Source organism: Rhinoraja longicauda, chromosome 6 (genome assembly GCF_053455715.1).
Source record: "Rhinoraja longicauda isolate Sanriku21f chromosome 6, sRhiLon1.1, whole genome shotgun sequence".
Taxonomy (NCBI): Eukaryota; Metazoa; Chordata; class Chondrichthyes; order Rajiformes; family Arhynchobatidae; genus Rhinoraja; species Rhinoraja longicauda.
Window position 1 is genome coordinate 65,164,312 of NC_135958.1, and position 18,793 is coordinate 65,183,104.

Consider the following 18,793-nt stretch of genomic DNA (forward strand, 5'->3'; position numbering starts at 1 on the left):
CTGAACAACAACAGTTTCATATTTGATCTCCTTGGTGACAGATAAAGAGTCAGTATATCTTAGGTGATAGCATACTTGTTTTGAAATCATGCTTAAATGTGTAATTCATACATTCATTTCTATTTAGTTCTGAGGAAGTGTTAAGATAATTATGAATTACCCGCCTTTAATTATGGACACCAAACAGTTCAGAGGGGATACAAATGTTAAAATGAATCAAACATAAAGTAAGACAACCATGGCACTCTCCTACAACTTCCACACGTTTCCTGATGGAGCTTAATGGATAAGATAGTAAGACCTGTATTTCCACTCTTCAGCGAAGGGTGACCATGTTAAATTTCTCCACCATTCAAAATGGATATTAATGCAGTATTACATATCTGTACTAATCTCTCATAAATCAATTTTCTTAAAATTCAAACTAGCTCAAATAATTGTTATTTCTGGAGTGTAGTGCAATTTAAATATAAAAGATCTAACTACTGCCATATTAGAAAGTTAATAGTTTTACCGTCATTATGGATTCAGTGGTCCGTCTGTCAAGAGATTTTGCACGCCGAAGAGGTGGGACAACAGATGAACGAAAACGTTGCTCTCTGATAGATGCTTTTTTAATTTCCTATAGTGGAAAGAATACAAATTAAAATGAAATGTGGCTTTAATCGACACGTTTTCATAATTAGAAAAATAAATCTATCACATTTGATAAGACATTTTTGATGCAGTAAAGAACACCAGGAAACACTGGAAACATTCAACGTCTGGAAAGAGAAACAGATGTAATGTTTTAGGTCAAAGACTATGAGACAAAACTGATATCCTGATGAATTGTCTTTGGCCAGATATGAAAAGTGCTGAGTGACCTGCTAACAGTTTATAGTTCCAGCATTTTGATTTTCATTTGATATGCAAGTTGTTCTGAACATTTTAAAGCCCAGAACATATAACAGTGAGATAATATTCATCATCCTACAAAACGTAATTCACATATTCACTTCAGATTTACTGTCATCTTGAGGGACCCGGTACATTCCACCAGGTGGCGCTTTAAGCGATGGCAGCCTCGCCAACGGTCTGTCTGTCTTTTCGTCTTTTTTGTTATTTTTAGTGTAAAAGTATGTGTTAATGTTCTCTGGTTTGTTTTGTGTGTGGGGGGGGACTTTTTTTCAGTCTCTTACCTTGCCGGAGATGCGATTTTTTTTCCGGATCGTATCTCCAGTCGCTCTGTGGCCTAACATCATGGAGCTGGTGGCCTTGCTCCAGACTGACTTTGACTTACCGTCAGAGCCTGCGATCCCTTGCCTGGGATCGACGCTCCAACCACGGCCTGCGGATTTCAACATTGAGGAGCTCGCAGTCTCGGGTAGAGACTGATGTTGGGAAGCTCCAGGCCTCAAGAGGTTCGACTAGCACCGACTAGGGAGTCCAATTGCGCGGTGCAGGGAGCTGAGGTCCCCCCGATGCGGGAGCTTGATCGCCCCGACAATGGAAGGTTCGAGTGCCCCGACCGCGGGAGAACAAAAAAGGGAAGAGGGTGAACTTTTTTTGCCTTCCATCAGTGAGGAATTTGGGGGAGTTTCTGTGGTGTATGTTCATGTTAAAATTTTATTTGGGTGTCTTGTTGCTCTTTATTGGTATGACAGTATGGCAAATCAAATTCCTCATATGTTGCAAAACATGCTTGGCTAATAAATTATATGATTATGATGATTAATGCAGTCAAAGAAAGCCCATCAACATCTCCACTTCCTTGGAAGATTGAATCAACTAATGTATGTCAACAAATACTCTCTTGAACTTCTACAGATGTAGAAAGCGTATTCTAGGGAGCATATTGGCTGGTTGCATCACGTCCTAGTTCAGCAACTCTAACACCCAGGAACAAAGAAGATTGCAAAAAGTGATTAACAAAGCGTAGTCTATCATGGATACTGACCTTCCTACCATCGAAGGGATCAACAGGAGTCACTGCCTCAAAAAGGGATGGGGGAGTGGGGATGAGGGGAGGGAGTGGGGTTGGGGGGAGGGGAGGGGTGGGGGTGGAGGGGGGAGTGGGGGTGGAGGGGGGAGTGGGGGTGGAGGGGGGAGTGGGGGTGGAGAGGGGTGGAGGGGGGAGTGGGGGTGGAGGGGGGGAGTGGCGGTAAGGGAGGGGGAGGGGAGGGTGGGGGTGAGGGGTGGGAGGGGGAAGAGGGAGTGGGGAGGGGAGGGTGCTGGGGGAGTGGGGGGGAGTAGGGGTGAGGGGAGGGGGAGTGGGGGTTGGGGGGAGTGGGAATGGGGGGAGGAGTGGGGGTGGGGGAGAGGAGGGGGGAGTAATGTGGAGGGGAGGGGGAAGGGGGGGTAGGGGGGTAGTGGAGGGGAGAAGGAGTGGGGGAGGGGAAATTGCTAGACCAATGCAGGAGAGGCTTTGGGTCCACGGCTCGCTCTGGCTGCAGCAATGGCGGCAAGGGGCCGACGTGAGTGGCACCCTCTCCCCTTCCCTGTTCCCCCCCTTCGCCCGCCCACGACCCCGTGGGGCACTCTCTTCCCGGCAACAGGCTTAGTCAGTTGGAGAGGGTTGCCGGGCCCGCAGGATCATCAGTTGGGGAGGGTTGCCCCAGGGGAGGCCCGCAGGAGGAATTTGGACCCAATGGGTCCACCTCCATCTCGTATGACAATAAAACACACGACTCTTGAATATGGAAGATGTCGGCACTGGGCCTGTATTCGCTGAAGTTTAGAAGAATGAGGGGGACCACATTGAAACATACAGAATAGTGAAAGGCTTAGATAGAGTGGATGTGGAGAGATATTTCCACTAGTGGGAGAATGTAGGACTAGAGGTCATAGCCTCAAAATTATAGGACGTTCTTTTAGGAAGGAGATGACGAGAAATTTATTTGGTCAGAGGGTGTTGAATCTGTGCAATTCTTTGCCACAGAAGGCTGGGAAGGCCAAGTCAGTGGATATTTTTAAGGAAGAGGTAGAAAGATTCTTGATTAGTACAGGTGTCCGAGGTTATGGGGCAGGAGAATGGGGTTAGGAGGGAGAGATAGATCAGCCATGATTGAATGGCGGAGTAGACTTGATGATCCGAATGGACTAATTCTATTCTTATCACTTATGACCATATGACCCAAGAAGTTATCTCGAAAGGGCGGCACGGTAGCGCAGCGGTAGAGTTGCTGCTTTACAGCGAATGCAGCGCCGGAGACTCAGGTTCGATCCTGACTACGGGTGCTGCACTGTAAGGAGTTTGTACGTTCTCCCCGTGACCTGCGTGGGTTTTCTCCGAGATCTTCGGTTTCCTCCCACACTCCAAAGACGTACAGGTATGTAGGTTAATTGGCTGGGTAAATGTAAAAAAAAAAATTTTTTTAATTGTCCCTAGTGGGTGTAGGATAATGTTAATGTACTGGGATCACTGGGCGGCACGGACTTGGAGGGCCGAAAAGGCCTGTTTCCGGCTGTATATATATGATGATGATGATGAGGTAACTGAGCTCCCATGCTGCTGCTTGCAATGCTCTAATCTGGCCTGCTCATTAAAATGGTAGGCTAGGAACATGGGGCAGAAATCCTAAGTGAGAACCTAGCAGTGTATATTAACCTTCATCGACATAGATTAAAAATAATATTCCAAAGTAAATAATTAAGGTTGGTGAAGCACAGGTACCAAGTATAATGGGAATACGATGCTGTGGTTATGAGACTCGGATCAGATTTCCAGCATTATACATTAAATATCCTTGAATAAAAAGTTTCAGAAAAGGGAACCAAATAAAGAAGAAACAGCAGTATTAATTAAAGATGATATAAGAGTGCTGCAGAGAAAGGATATTGCCTAGGCAGAATCTATAGATCTAAACAAATGGCAAAATGAAAATTTACAGCTGGTATTCTGTAGGTTATCAAATGGGAGATATCAAGGAGCAAACATGCAGATAAATTACACAGTGCAATGGAATGGCAATGGTTTTAAGAACAAGAACAGAAGAAAATAACAGGAATAGGCCACCTGACCTCCCAAGCCTGCCCACCATGCAATATTATTTGTCCCAGGCTTCAATTACTTTTCTACCACTAAAAAACAAAGTAGAGAGCATCCTGTCCGGCAACATTACAGTCTAGTTTGGGAACAGCTCTGCCCAGGACAGGATGGCCCTGCAGAGAGTAGTGCGTTCGGCAGAACGCACCATGGGAACTACACTCGCCCCCCTGCAGGATCTATACATCAGGAGGTGCAGATCTAGAGCAAGCAAGATTATGAGGGACCCCTGTCACCCCAGCAACGGACTGTTCCAGATGCTACGGTCAGGCAAACGCCTCCGCTGTCACGCTGTGAAAACGGAGAGGATGAGACGGAGTTTCTTCCCACAGGCCATCAGGACTGTTAACTTTTATAACTCCAGGGACTAAATTTTGTCTTCTCTGTATTAACTTTATTTATATGCTGTAACTGTCATTCTTTTTTGTGCACAATCCACAGGCATTGCCACTTTCATTTCACTGCACATCGTGTATGTGCATGTGACAAATAAACTTGACTTGACTTGACTTGACTAATAAGGAAGGGAGTGAAATGTGGAATCTGAGGGAGAGGGTGGAAGAAAATGGGGAGGAGAAAAATAGAGGTATAGTAAGGGGGAATTGCTTTTCTATGCCAGTTTTCCATATCACTCAATTCCCCGACCTTACAAAAAATTATCTACTTCCGCTTTACAAACAGTTAAAGTAATCTAGCCTCCATAACCCTGCAGGATACAGGATGGTAGGAGATTCACTATTAGTTAGAGATAAAATTCAAAGGACCTGTATTTGTTCTCCACCTTATCTTGTAACTAGACTCACTTGTTTAATAGTCTTGCACCAGTGGAAATATCTCAGCATTTACTCTGACATGCCCCCTTAGATCTTGTGTTTCAACAAGATCATCCCACATTCTTTTACGTTATGCAGATCCATCTTCTTTAACTTTTCATGATAAACCAATCCTCTCTTCCTAGGAATTAGCACAGAAAATCTCTTCTGGACATCTTCCAAAATTATAAACACTATTCCAAGTGCAGCCTCAACAACATTCTGTGCAATTGTAACAATATTTCTCCATTTCTAAATTCCAACCCCCTTGCAATAAACGCCCATCAATCTGAAGAAGGGTCTCGACCCGAAACGTCACCCATTCCTTCTCTCTGGAGATGCTGCCTGACCCACTGAGTTACTCCAGCATTTTGTATCTACCTTCGATTTAAACCAACATATGCAGTTTTCTTTCCTACACAACTTGCCTTCCAAGCTACTTGCTTTATCTGCCACCTAACGTTTTCTGACTCATGTAATAAGAACCAGATCACCTTGCATTCTATTCATTTGCAATCTCTTTTCAAATAATTAGTTAGTCTTTCGATTCCTCGAATGAAAGTGTATTACCTTACACTTTCCCACATCATACTCTATTTGCCAAGTTTACACTAATTACTTATCCTATCTATATCCTATCACTCAGTCCAAATATCCTCAGTAGGATGCCCTCCCAACAATTTATGTGAAACTTGAATGCCTTGCACTCCAACCTCTCCTCCAAGACATAAAAATAGAGAATAATTGAAGACAGAACCGATCTTTGAAACATCCCACCAGTTATAACGACACTAAGTGCTGGAGTAACTCAGCATGTCAGGCAGCATCTTTGGAGAACATGTTTCAGATCCTTACCCGAAATGTCACCTATCCACGTTCTCCAGAGATGCTATCTGACCTGCTGAGTTACTCTAGCACTTTGTGTCTTTTTGTAAACCAGCATCTGCAGTTCCTTGTTTCTACATCCCACTAATAATGGTGTTCCAGACAGTAAAAGACATTCATTCCATCTCTCTGCCTGCTACGTGATAACCAGTCTTCGATCCATGCTAACACAATTCCCCTAATGTTGAGAGCTTTTTTTGGTCAGAGAAAAGTTTTTCTTATGTGTTCAGGAAAATATTTAGGGCTGTTTCTGCTGAATGGGGTGGGTCAAATGCCCAAGCTTTGTTAGGGGACCATTTGAGATAGTGATTATAAGATTTAGGTTAGCATTAGAGAAAAAGTAGAAAAAAAATCTGGCCCAAGTAAATTGTAACAAGAGGTTGACAAGCAAAACTGTAATAGGGCTATCTTTAAGGACGAGATGATTCAAGTATTTCATATTTATTTCATATTTCAGATACAGCGCGGAAACAGGCCTTTTCGGCCCACCAAGTCCGCGCCGCCCAGCGATCCCCGCACACTAACACTATTAACACTATCCTACACACACTAGGGACAACTTTTTTTTTTTTTTTACATTTTACCCAGTCAATTAACCTACATACCTGTACGTCAAGTACAGTTGAGACACATTCTTAGGAGGGATAATGAAAAAAATAAACCCATCCAGAGTCCCCAGCCTGTCAAAATGATAGAGGTAGATTATGTTAAAAAAGGGCTGCTTGTGACATGCAAGTGTGAAAAATTGCTGTTGCTAAAATTCTGAAATAGAGACAAGTATTTGCTATTAACAGCCAGTAGGTCAGTCAACATCTGTGGAAACAGAAACTGTTAAGAAGTAGAAGAACAAGTGTTGCAATTCCTGCAGATGCTTGTAAAAAAAATTGGGAGAGATCAAAGAGCTGACAAAAGAGCAGTGAAGGAAACCCCAAATCGGAATTCAAAACGGGAATGGAAGATGAATTTGTTAGTGGATCCTTGCTGAAGATGATGGAAGTTGTAAAGGATGATCCATTGACTGCCGAGGCTGGAGGGATATAAAGTGAGGACTGAAGAGTTCTATTCAATATCTGCCTAGGAGGGGAGGGTTAAGAACAGAGGTGCAGGAAATAGATGACATGCAATAAACTGTGGTAGAGGGGAAAGCATTGTTCAGGAAGGAAGGCATCTCAGAGGCATCTGAGTGGAAACTGTTATAATCTGAGTGGATGCAATGGAAATGGAGGAACTGCGTAAAATTAAGTGATATTCTTAAATGGAATATTTAAGATGGATGTATAACTGAAATCACTTTGTGGGTCTGTGGGCTTGTAATGCATAAAGACAGATCCAGAAGAGAAAGAAATAGATTAACTATTTGCGTCCATGACAAGCGTTAAGTACCAAAAGGAACCATGCTGATTATAAAAGAATAAGGACCAGATGGGATGTATCCCGATTTTTTAATGAAAAAAGGGAGGAAATTGCAGGGTTACCGACCACAATTTTTCAATGCTTTTTGGAAATATGGAATGCGCCAGGGAACTGGGGTGCCGCAAATGTTATTCTCTGGTTCAAAAAAAGGGAGCAAGATATGCGACTGCAGTCAGTTCCACTTCATCAATGGAAAAGCTCTTACAAATATTGATTTGGAGACAAGATTAATAGTCTCCTGGAAGAAATGGATTGATTCAAGCAAGCCAACATGGTTTTTTAAAGATCATCATGTTTAACTAATTTGATAGCCTTTTTTTGATGAGTTAACAGATAATATTAATGAAGATGACACAATGTACATGATCGACCAGGAGGCTTTTCAGAAGGTGCTGCGTTACATTTTACAAGTTGAAGTATGTGGTGCAAAATAGACTTTGGTGACATAGATTCAAAACTAGCTCCGTAACAGATAAAACCGGATCATGGTTCTTTTTCAAACTGGAAGAAGGTGCATGATGGCATTTTGTTTAGATAAGTTTTGGGGCTATTGCATTTTATTTTGTTGGAAATGCAAGTCACAAATTTCAGATTTGTGGGTGACAAAAACATTGACATTATTCTGAAGTGCTAAGAGGATAGTGATAGATTGCAGCTGTTATAAAGAGGCATGGCCATTTTAACTTTAATGCCGTAAAATGTGAAGTGATGCAATCTGGCAAGTTGAATGAAAAGCAATGTAAAGTCCAAAGAACGGTCCCAACCCAAAACGTCACCTATCCATGTTCTCCAGGGATGCTGCATGACCTGCTGTGTTACACTAACATGTGTTTTTTTAAAATAAATTATACAGTTCTAAGAAGAATGCTGGCACAAATAAATCAGAATTGTGTGCATAAATCATGAAAGCAACAGTGTGGGTTTAGAATGCAGTTAATATGCCCGATACAATTAAGAGAGGGATAGTATATAATATTCCACTAGCCCCCAGAGCTCTATGTATATATGATTCCACTAGCCTCCAGAGCTCTATGTAACTCTCTCTAAATTCATCCAGTGATTTGGCCTCCACTGCCCTCTGTAGCAGATAATTCCACAAATTCACATCTCTCTGGGTGAAAAAGTTCCTTCTCACCTCACTTTTAAATGGCCTCCCCTTTATTCTATGACTGTGGCCCCTGGTTCTGGACTCCCCCAACATTGGGAGCATTTTTCCTGCATCTAGCTTGTCCAGTCCTTTTCTAATTTTATATGTCTCTATAAGATCCCCTCTCATCCTTCTAAACTCCAGTGAATACAAGCCTCGTCTTTTCAATCTTTCCTCATGACCATCTTGCCATCCCAGGGATCAATCTCATGAACCTACGCTGCACTGCCTCAATTACAACTATCAGGAAGGCTGGACGGACACTTCATCACCTGCTCTTTGGAAAATCTGACCACCTGGCTGCGTTTTTTCTTGCGTATGTGTGACATGAAAAATGTGACATGAGAAGGAGAATTATGAAGTGCTGGTCAGGAAAGGCAAAAGAGCAGTTATGGGACTTGTTGGAATTAGTGGACTGAGCCATGTTCAAGGTTTCACCTAAACACACCACTGTTGTCATCAACTTCAAAGAAATGTGTGGACATGCATGTAGGTACAAAAATATTCCAAGTCTTCCCAAACTGTAAGCCCTGGGTGAACCAGGAAAACTGTAACCTGCTAAGGGCTAGATTTGTGGTGTACAAGAAATATAAGAAATCTAGGTATAACTTCCTTTAGGCCACTACCAGAGCAAAGAGACAATTTCAGACAAAGCTGGAGTCACATATGGATGCTCAACAGCTGTGGCAGGGTTTGCACTCAATCACCTCCTACAAGTGGCAACAACACATCATTCCAGGTGAGCTTGATGTATTTAATAAAGGCTATGAAAGGGAGAACAATGATGCGTCTACACAAGTCCCAACAGGTCCTCACGGTCCTGTCATTGAATTGGCAGAGGCTGACATCAGAACATCCTTCAAGTGGGTGAAACCATGCAATGTGCCTAGCTCAGACAGCATGCCTGGCCCAGGGCTAATGACCCTTGCGGGTCAACTGGTTGGAATATTGAAGGACATCTTCAACTTCTCGCATCTGCGGTATGAAGCTCCCAACTGCATGAACAAGACATTTTTTGTACTGTTGATCGTGGGCAGCATATTGACCTGCCTCAATGACTACCGTCTGGTAGCACTTGCAGGCCAGTTCATTGGCTATATTTAAGAGGGAGTTAGATGTGGCCCTTGTGGCTAAAGGGATCAGGGGGTATGGAGGGAAGGCAGGTACAGGATACTGAATTGGATGATCAGCCATGATCATATTGAATGGTGGTGCAGGCTCGAAGGGCCGAATGGCCTACTCCTGCACCTATTTTCTATGTTTCTATGCATCTACCAAAAAGATGTGCTTCGAGAACTTAGTTAAGCCACAAATCAACTTCTATCTCAGAAATGACCTGGATCTACTTCAAATTGCCTATTGCCACAACAGGTCAAATACAGCTGCAAAGCCTCAAGAAAGCAGTATCTATCCACAAGGATCCTCACCATTCAGATCATGCCCTCAGCTGCTACTGTCGGGCAAGAGGTTCAGAAGCCTGAAGTCCCACACCACCAAGCTGCCACACCACTAAGTCCCACACCAATGGAACAATTACAATGATATAACTATCAGATTCTTGAACCAACGTGCACAATGCTAAATCTACCTCAGCAATGCAATACTACGGACCTTGGACTACCATGCACCTGTTTTCTAATTTATTTTTGAAGAGTTTTTGTTTTTGCAGTATTCATCTTTTCACTGTTTTGCAGAATTTGTAATTTGTGTATGATTTATGCTTTAGTGTGTGTCTGAGGTTATGTGCCCGTGATTCTGACCACAAGCAAGATTTTCATTGTATCTGTACCTCACCTTAATTTATATATGTCAGTAAACTTGACTTGAACAGGACAGGTGAAACTTAATTGCTCTGGTACTGAGTTGATTAGGACATGATGGGCTGAACGGCCTTTTTGTGTACTATAACAATCCTATGATTCCCACGAAATAAATATTTTTCTTTTAATTTCTATTTTAAGTGAACTTCTATTTTAAGTGAACTTTTAAGTGATTTGAATAGGGATGAGAAAGTAATCTCTTGTGCGTTTACCATTATTTCAACAATGGGTTAAGAGTTTGTATACAATTCAGCAGGCAGAAATAAAGAGCATGTTAATGAAATCCAGATGCATTGAACCCCAGGGCATGAAGCAATGTCCTAAAATGTGATGTTTTTTTGATCAAATACAGCTACAGATGATATTAACAGTTAAAAAATCTAATTATTGGCCAAGATTATTTACAGCAAAATATTATTGCAAAAAAAATCTTTCATAACTCAATTCAAATGAATTGCCTTAATAGCTATTTATTTTTGCCTGCAGGGAGCATACAACCAAAATATTTTTAGATATGTGGAATTACAACAAAGACTTTCTAATACCAAGCTGAAATACCATAAAATTATCCATTATGCAGCACAGGAGACAGCCATTCAACATATCATGATTATACTCTATCTTTGTCAGAGCAATCCAATTAACCTTATTTCATTTGTTCTTTCCCACAGCCCTATACATTTTCCTTTCCAATATTTATTAAATGTGCCACTAAATGGCAATCATGAATCTGCTTCTAAAATCCTTTTAAGATGCATTTCTTTAGGTTATCTCTGATTCTCTGATTCTCTGATTCCTTTTTCCTTCACCCTTAAATCTCCTGCCATTGGAAATAGTTCCTTCCTCTTTACTCTATCAAATATACTCTACCGTTAGAAGAATAACCTTCTGCTTCTCAATGGGAGGTTATTCTTCTTAAAGTAGAGTATATTCACTTTTTGGGGCTCAGTTAGCATGAAATTGAAAATGTACTTTTGGACACTCTTACCAAGTCTACTAATAATTTTTAAAAGAACCTTTCCTCTACGAAAATATATTTAAAATATTTTTAACAAAATACACATTTTTAGCAGCAAAAATAACTCAATGGGGTGACAAATTTGGGTTGCCGTGTGCAGTTTTATGTAACACGAGCATAATGTTTTCTACAATGATTGCCTACATTGCATATAGCTTGCAATGAAGTTACTATATTACTTATAGCTAATGACTTGGAACTTATGAGCTTTAAGTTGATTGACAGCAATACTGTCACACAAATGTTTAAGATAAAGCAGTGTTTTATTTCTAGGGCGGCACGGTAGCGCAGCGGTAGAGTTGCTGCTTTACAGCGAATGCAGCGCCGGAGACTCAGGTTCGATCCTGACTACGGGTGCTGCACTGTAAGGAGTTTGTACGTTCTCCCCGTGACCTGCGTGGGTTTTCTCCGAGATCTTCGGTTTCCTCCCACACTCCAAAGACTTACAGGTATGTAGGTTAATTGGCTGGGTAAATGTAAAAATTGTCCCTAGTGGGTGTAGGATAGTGTTAATGTACGGGGATCGCTGGGCGGCACGGACTTGGTGGGCCGAAATGGCCTGTTTCCGGCTGTATATATATGATATGATATGATATTGTAACCAAGCCATTAACTTGCAAGAAGTTCTAAGGGTAATGCAAAATAAATTTACAAAAAAGATTAGAGGTGAGACACTTTGCTTATATGGATAGACTGGAGAAGCTTGGTTTGTTCTTGAAACAAAGATGGTTGATATGATAGAAATAATCAAAATCATGAAGGGTCGAGTCAGGACTGATAGCGACGAACTGTTCCTTTTGTAAAGAATCAAAATAGTTAAGAAGCAAAGTATTTTGATTTAAGGTGATTGCCAAACCAACCCAAAGAACTTGCACTCAACTATAGAACACTAAGTGCTGCAGTAATTCTGAGGGTTAGGCAGCATCTGTGGAGGACATGGACAGGCGATGCTTTGAGTCGAGACCCAAAACATTGCCTATTTATGTCCTCCAGAAATGCTGCCTGACCCACTGAGCTACTCCAACACTTTGAGTATTGCACTAGATTCCAGCATCGGTAGTTCCTTGCGTCTCTACTTATATTCAACATGTGGCTAAGGAGTACAGAGAACATTTGAGGATGTTGCCAGGACTTGATTGCCTGACCTATAGGGAGAGGTTAGGCAGACTAGGACTTTCTTCCTCAGAGCGCAGGTGGATGAGGAGTGATCTTATAGAGGTGTACAAGATCATGAAAGGGATAGATAGGGTAGCTACACAGAGTGGGGGAATCAATAACTAGAGGTCATAGCTTTAAGGTGAGAGGGGAAAGATTTAATTGGAACCCGAGGACCAACTTTTTCCACACACTTGGCTGGGGGTAAATGGAATGGACTGCCAGAAGGGGTGGTTGATGCAGGTACTATAACAACATTTAAAAAATATTTGGACAGCTACATGGATAGGAAAGGTTTACAGGGATATGGGGCAAATGCAGGCAGGTGGGACTAGTGTAGATGGCGCACCTTGGTCAGCATGGGCAAGTTGGGCTGAAGGTCACAATACCTAGGTAGTATATAGAAGGATTCAATTACACCATTCAGAAGGTAGCTAGATGTGTTAAAATAAAGTTCATGGAAAGGCGGCAGAGGATTGAGCTTGTTGGGTTGCTTTTGCATAGAGCTGGCAGAGATTTGCTGACTGAACCTCTTTTGTGCTGTGTGCATTAATCACAGAGTTCTCCAGCACGGAAACAACCCCTTGGCTCAACTAGTCCTGCTGACCAAGCTGTCTAACCAAACTACTCCCACCTGCCAGCACTTCCCCATATTCCTCCCAATCCATGCGCCGTCTAATTGTCTTTAGTAGCCATTGTAGAAATTGCCACTAAATGTATAGGGAGTGGATGATAAAATGGAATAACATAGAACCAGTTTGAATGAGTGATTGATGGTCGGCATGTGCTGGGTGGGCCGAATCTCCAAACTAAATCTCATGATTGCACCTGCCTCTGCCACTTCCTCTGGCAGCTTGTTCCATGTACACACCATCCTGTATGATAATACAAAATACTAAACAATGTAAGTGACAAACTATTATTGCACTTTATGTCCATATCCTGCACAAAATACACAAGCAGGATTGCACTGCAGACCCATTCTTTCAGCCTATTGCCCCACCAGTCTGAAGAAGGGTCTCGACCTGAAACGTCACCCATTCCTACTCTCCTGAGAGGCTGCCTGACCTGCTGAGTTACTCCAGCATTTTGTGAATAAACCCCACCAAACAGTGATTCACTTGCACTTCTTCCAAAGTAGTGTGTTGCACTCAATGTGGTCTCCTCCACATTGAAGAAACCAAATGCAGATTTGATAACTGCTTTGCAGAACATCTGTGTTCAGTCTAAAGGGGCCGACATATCTGACCTACAATATCAGGTCACTTGAATCTGTAATCATCCTTCTGTGAAGGATGTGCTGGTGTTGGAAGGTGTCCAGAGATGTTTACGAAAATAATCCCGGGGATGATTGGGTTAATGTATGATGAGTGTTTGACTCAACGTTTGGGCCTGTACTTGAAGGATTTGAAGAATTGTTTAGAAGGATGAGGGGGAATCACATTGAAATGTATCGAAAAAATGAAAGGACTGGATAGAGTGGATGCAGGGGATGTTTCCACAAGTGGGAGCATCTTGTACCAGATGGCACAGCCTCAGAATAAAAGGACATACCTTTAGAAAGGTGATGAGGAGGAATTTCTTCAGCCAGAGAGTGGTGAATCTGTGGAATTCGTTGCCAGACGGCTATGAAGGCCAAGTCAGTGTGCATTTTTGAAGTGAAGATCAATAGGTTCTTGATTAGTAAGAGTATAAAAGGTTATGGAGTTAAAGCAGGAGAATGGGGTTGAAAGGGAAAGATAGATCAGCCATGATTGAATTGCAGAGCAGACTCAATAGCCTAATTCTGCTCCTTTGTCTTATGAACTTATGTCCACCTTTCACTGGACATAATTTCAGGTTATGTTCTGGAAATCGTTGTCACTGTCCACTAATCTCTTGAAAATCCACTGAGAAAAAGTCACAATTTTGAGGTACAATCTTAATTGCAATACTTCAAAGCTATTTGTTTAGTTTAATATTCATGTAATTGTGGGGAGAACGTGAGAATGGAAGGGGAGTGAGACGGAGAGAGTGGTGGGCAGAAACAGAGAAGCGATTGGAAAGAGGAAGGAAAGTATGGGAGGGAGAGAGAGAGAGCAAGAGTGATGGCAAGAGCTAAAAACATACCTCCATCTCACCCACATTTGGAAAATGTAATTTTTTTTCCCTATCCTTCCACTCCACTGTTGTATCAGCCTGATTCAACCCAGCAATGTAGAAACACATCAGGGATTAATTTTAATTGTTGTTCAGGGCATGAAACAGAAAAGATAATTAGCTCTCCAGTTTTCTTTTAAAATAAGTTAATGAGAAAGAAAATTTGACATACTTTGTGTGTTTTCAATGTCATCATCAGGTATTTTAAACTGCCGGTAAATATTTAAGATATTCCTTCATTCATTGTAAGCAAGATTATTCCATTTATTGTAAGATGCATACGAAGATTACTTATATATTTACAAATGGCATCACTGTACAACTTACATCGCTTTGTTGGATTTGTCTTGTTTCACTTCTTCCTAGTCGTGAAGCGCTGTGAGCAGTTGCATCAGTCTCCATTTGATCAGCATCCAGTTCGAGAGCTTCAAATTTCTCTATTACGGTGGAGCGCCTGCACAATCAGATTAGAAAAATCTAAGTTCAAATTCAAAAATGTCTCCAAGAATACTCCCTTTTCTCTCCCTACACTCCCAATCAGGCAACATAAAACATGCAACAATTGTAAATATTCCGGACTGATTTAAACCAGGCACATTCTCACTTCCAAAGGTGATGCCTACTTGCTGATAAATTCCTTAATTTTCTGTTTTTAATTAGCTGCTCTACTATAGGTTTCCTCAATAGCAAGTGGGTGATAGAAGAACAGATATGTAGACAGATTACCGAAAGATGCTAAAACAACAGGGTTATATTAGTGGGCGACTTTAACTTCCCCAATATTGACTGGGACTTGTTCAATGCTAAAGGCTTAGACAGGGCAGAATGTGAAATGTGTATCCAAGAGGGTTCCTTGAAACAATATGTGGATAGTACAACCCAAAAAGGGAACACACTAGCGCTGGGAAATGAGCCATGCCAGGTGACTAGTGTTTCAGTGGGAGAGAATTTTCCAACTCCATAAGTTTCAAGATGGTTTTGAATAAGGAGAAGGCTTGACCTTCAAGGAGGTTTGGAAATTAGAGTAAGGCTAACTACAATGTTATTAGGTAGTAGCTCTGGAGGGTACACTGGGAGCAGATAGTATTGGTTAAGTTCACATCTAACATGTGCGAGTCTTTAAAGGCCAGTTGATTGAAGTTCAGAACAGCACGTTCCAGTAACAGGGAAGGATATGGGTGGCAAGGTAAGGGAACCTTGGATGATCAAACAGATAAAACGGTGATCGAAAGAAAAAGGAAGCACATGTTACCTTTAAAAGCATGGAATCAGATAGGTCCTTTGAGGAACAGAAAGCAAGGCAGAAAGAACTCAAGCGGGTGATTAGAAGAGCTAAAAGGAGCAAAAAAACGGCTTTGGGGAATTGAAAATCCCACGGTTCTTATACCTACAACAAAAGCAAAGGAGTATAACCAGGGACAAGGTAGAATTGCTCAAGGATAACAAAGGGAATCTGTGCTTGGTGTCTGAGGATGTATGTGTGGGATAAATGAGCACTTTTTTCACCAAGGTGAAGGACATTGAGATCAGTGTGGAGAATACTAATATGCAAGGGCAGTTTGAGATTAAGAAGGAGGAAACAATGACGATAAATCCCCAGGATCTGATGGAATCTATCCCAGGTTATTGAGAGGCGCAAATGAGATTGCAGGACCCTTGACGAAGATCTTTGCCGCTTCTCTGACCACAGTGAAGGTCCAAGAGGACTGGAGGGTAGTGGTAACGTTGAAATGATTGGTAATGTTAAAATGATAGATAACATGTACACTTACAATGGTTACTCAGAATTAAAGTAAAAGATTAGTCAATATCAATGTTCTTCAATGCACGGCTTTACTGGCTGCTCCAGAAGGTTATAATGGATGGTGGAAAGCATGGGTAAATACAGTGCCCTCCATAATGTTTGGGACAAAGACCCATCATTTATTTATTTGCCTCTGTACTCCACAATTTGAGATTGTAATAGAAAAAAATCACATGTGGTTAAAGTGCACAGTCAGATTTTAATAAAGGCCATTTTTATACATTTTGGTTTCACCATGTAGAGATTAAAGCAGTGTTTATACATAGTCCCCCCATTTCAGGGCACCATAATGTTTAGGACACAGCAATGTCATGTGAATGAAAGTAGTCAGGTTTAGTATTTTGTTGCATATTCTTTGCATGAAATGACTGCTTGAAGTCTGCAATTCATGGACATCACCAGTTGCTGCGTGTCTTCTTTGATGATACTCTGCCAGGCCTGCATTGCAGCTATCTTGAGCTTATGCTTGTTTTGGGGGCTAGTCCCTTTCAGTTTTCTCTTCAGCATATAAAAGGCATACTCAATTGGGTTTAGATCGGATTATAGAGAGAATTCTTCTGTCATCAGCTGTGGAGGTCTTCCTTGGCCTGCCAGTCCCTTTGCGATTCGTAAGCCCACCAGTGCTCTCTTTCTTCTTAATGATGTTTCAAACAGTTGATTTTGGTAAGCCTAAGGTTTGGCTGATGTGTCTAACAGCTTTATTTTTATTTCTCAGTCTCATAATAGCTTGTTTGACTTTCATTGGCACAACTTTGGTCCTCATTATTGGGAATGGGAAGGGGAATTAAAGTGTTTGGCAACCAGGAGGACAGGTCGGCCCAGGCGGATGGAGCGAAATTGTCTAGTCTGCGTTAGGTCTCACTGATGTACAAGAGTCCACACCTTAAACAACAGATACAGTAGATGAGGTTGGAGGTGGTGCAAGTGAACCTCTGCCGAACTTGAAAGGACTGTCGGGGTCCCTGGACAGAGTCGAGGGAGGAGGTATACGGACAGGTGTTGCATCTCCTGCATTTGCAGGGGAAGGTACCTGGGGAGGGAACCTGGTTTGGGTGGGAAGGGATGAGTTAACCAGGGAGTTGCGGATGGAACCTCTGTCCCTCTCCTACCCAAGTCATTGTAATGGTTTCAAAGTGCAAAGTTAATATGCATTATTATTTGCTGTTAGCTAGTAATTTATAAAATACCAATAATTAAGATAAGTGTTACAGTTCAAACAGAAAATTCTGTCCACTCTAGCAAACTAGCATTTTAACATGTCAAAGGTGGGAAAACATTTCAGTTCAGCCAACATGAATTTGTAATCTGCCTTAGCCTGAAACAAATATGACAACGACATTCCCTCGGTTTTCATTTTGGATTGTATGATAAGCATTGATCATCCTACAAAGTATTTTTATTATTACAATTGTTATCTTTAGATACTCAAGTAGCATTAAGATTCTACAAACTAATCAAGACATCAGACTGATTAACAGCAAGAGATCAGGAATAACTTTGAGGGTAGCATGCAAAAATAATATTCACATATTACTAAAAAAGGCAACAATACTGGCCTATGACACCTAGCAATGGTCATCATATCATATCATATATATACAGCCGGAAACAGGCCTTTTCGGCCCTCCAAGTCCGTGCCGCCCAGTGATCCCCGTACATTAACACTATCCTACACCCACTAGGGACAATTTTTACATTTACCCAGCCAATTAACCTACATACCTGTACGTCTTTGGAGTACAGACTGCATTTTCCACTAAAGTACCTTTTCGTTTTGTAATGAAGCAGATTGCAATCGCAGGTTAACAAATCTTCTACCAATCTTGGAGAGGGGTCAGGGATATTTTGATGCGGATTATTATTATTTTTTTTAATTTGTTTTCCACGAGGCAGACGTGCGTTGTTTAAGCAAACTTCAAGGAACAAAACACAGACCGAGCAGAGAGAGAGAGGGGAGGGGGAGAGAAACAAAAAAAAAACAAAGGGCTTGAGTGTCTCTTTAAAGAGTAACGCTGTGCGGGTTTGCCACACACTCTCTCCGGAGAAACCGGACACCATTTGCAGTGCAAAATTCCCAATGTTTGTAACCAGCGATCCACAAAAGAAAAATCATATATATATATATAATTTTTTTAAGTGTTTTTTTTTCTTTTTTCTGGTCAGGAATTTTGGTATTGCAAAAAATCTTTGGTTTGAAATATATTTAACATAGATGTAATCAGCAATTTGCTTTAATGTTTCTTTAATAAAATATTATTAATGAAAATAGTGGATGTGAGCCATGTTGCATTTGTATATATGTCACTGATCGATGTAGAATGTACTTTGTGGTGGAATGGACGTGATTGGAATGTCATTATTTACAGAAATTAAGAATTTTCCAGCCTTTTAGAATCCAACACTCAATCAGCACTATTTAAGAATAAGTTAACATAGTTTATTCAAATATTTACCTAGGGCTGTCCAAGGTCATTTTAACTTACCTAAGGAATGTATTTTCCATACTGAAGGCTTTCCTGAACTTTGTTTCCTCAAAGAATTACAGGTTTGAGTATTAATGAGTAAATATTGCA

At 41.4% G+C, this 18,793-nt stretch overlaps 1 protein-coding gene across 3 annotated transcripts in view; it reads right to left on the minus strand.

The window, feature by feature from the left end:
• The window catches only part of LOC144594525 (uncharacterized), a 208,110-nt gene that overhangs the window by 78,649 nt on the left and 110,668 nt on the right, over nt 1–18,793 (minus strand). For 2 of the 3 annotated variants that reach the window (XM_078401183.1, XM_078401184.1), the window contains exons 8-10: nt 14,744–14,870; nt 14,387–14,455; nt 515–622 (exon numbers count right to left, since the gene is read on the minus strand). In XM_078401183.1, the coding sequence (XP_078257309.1) occupies nt 515–622; nt 14,387–14,455; nt 14,744–14,870 (304 nt within the window). The remainder of the gene's footprint in view (nt 1–514; nt 623–14,386; nt 14,456–14,743; nt 14,871–18,793) is intronic. The other variant, XM_078401186.1, reaches the window with a different exon arrangement.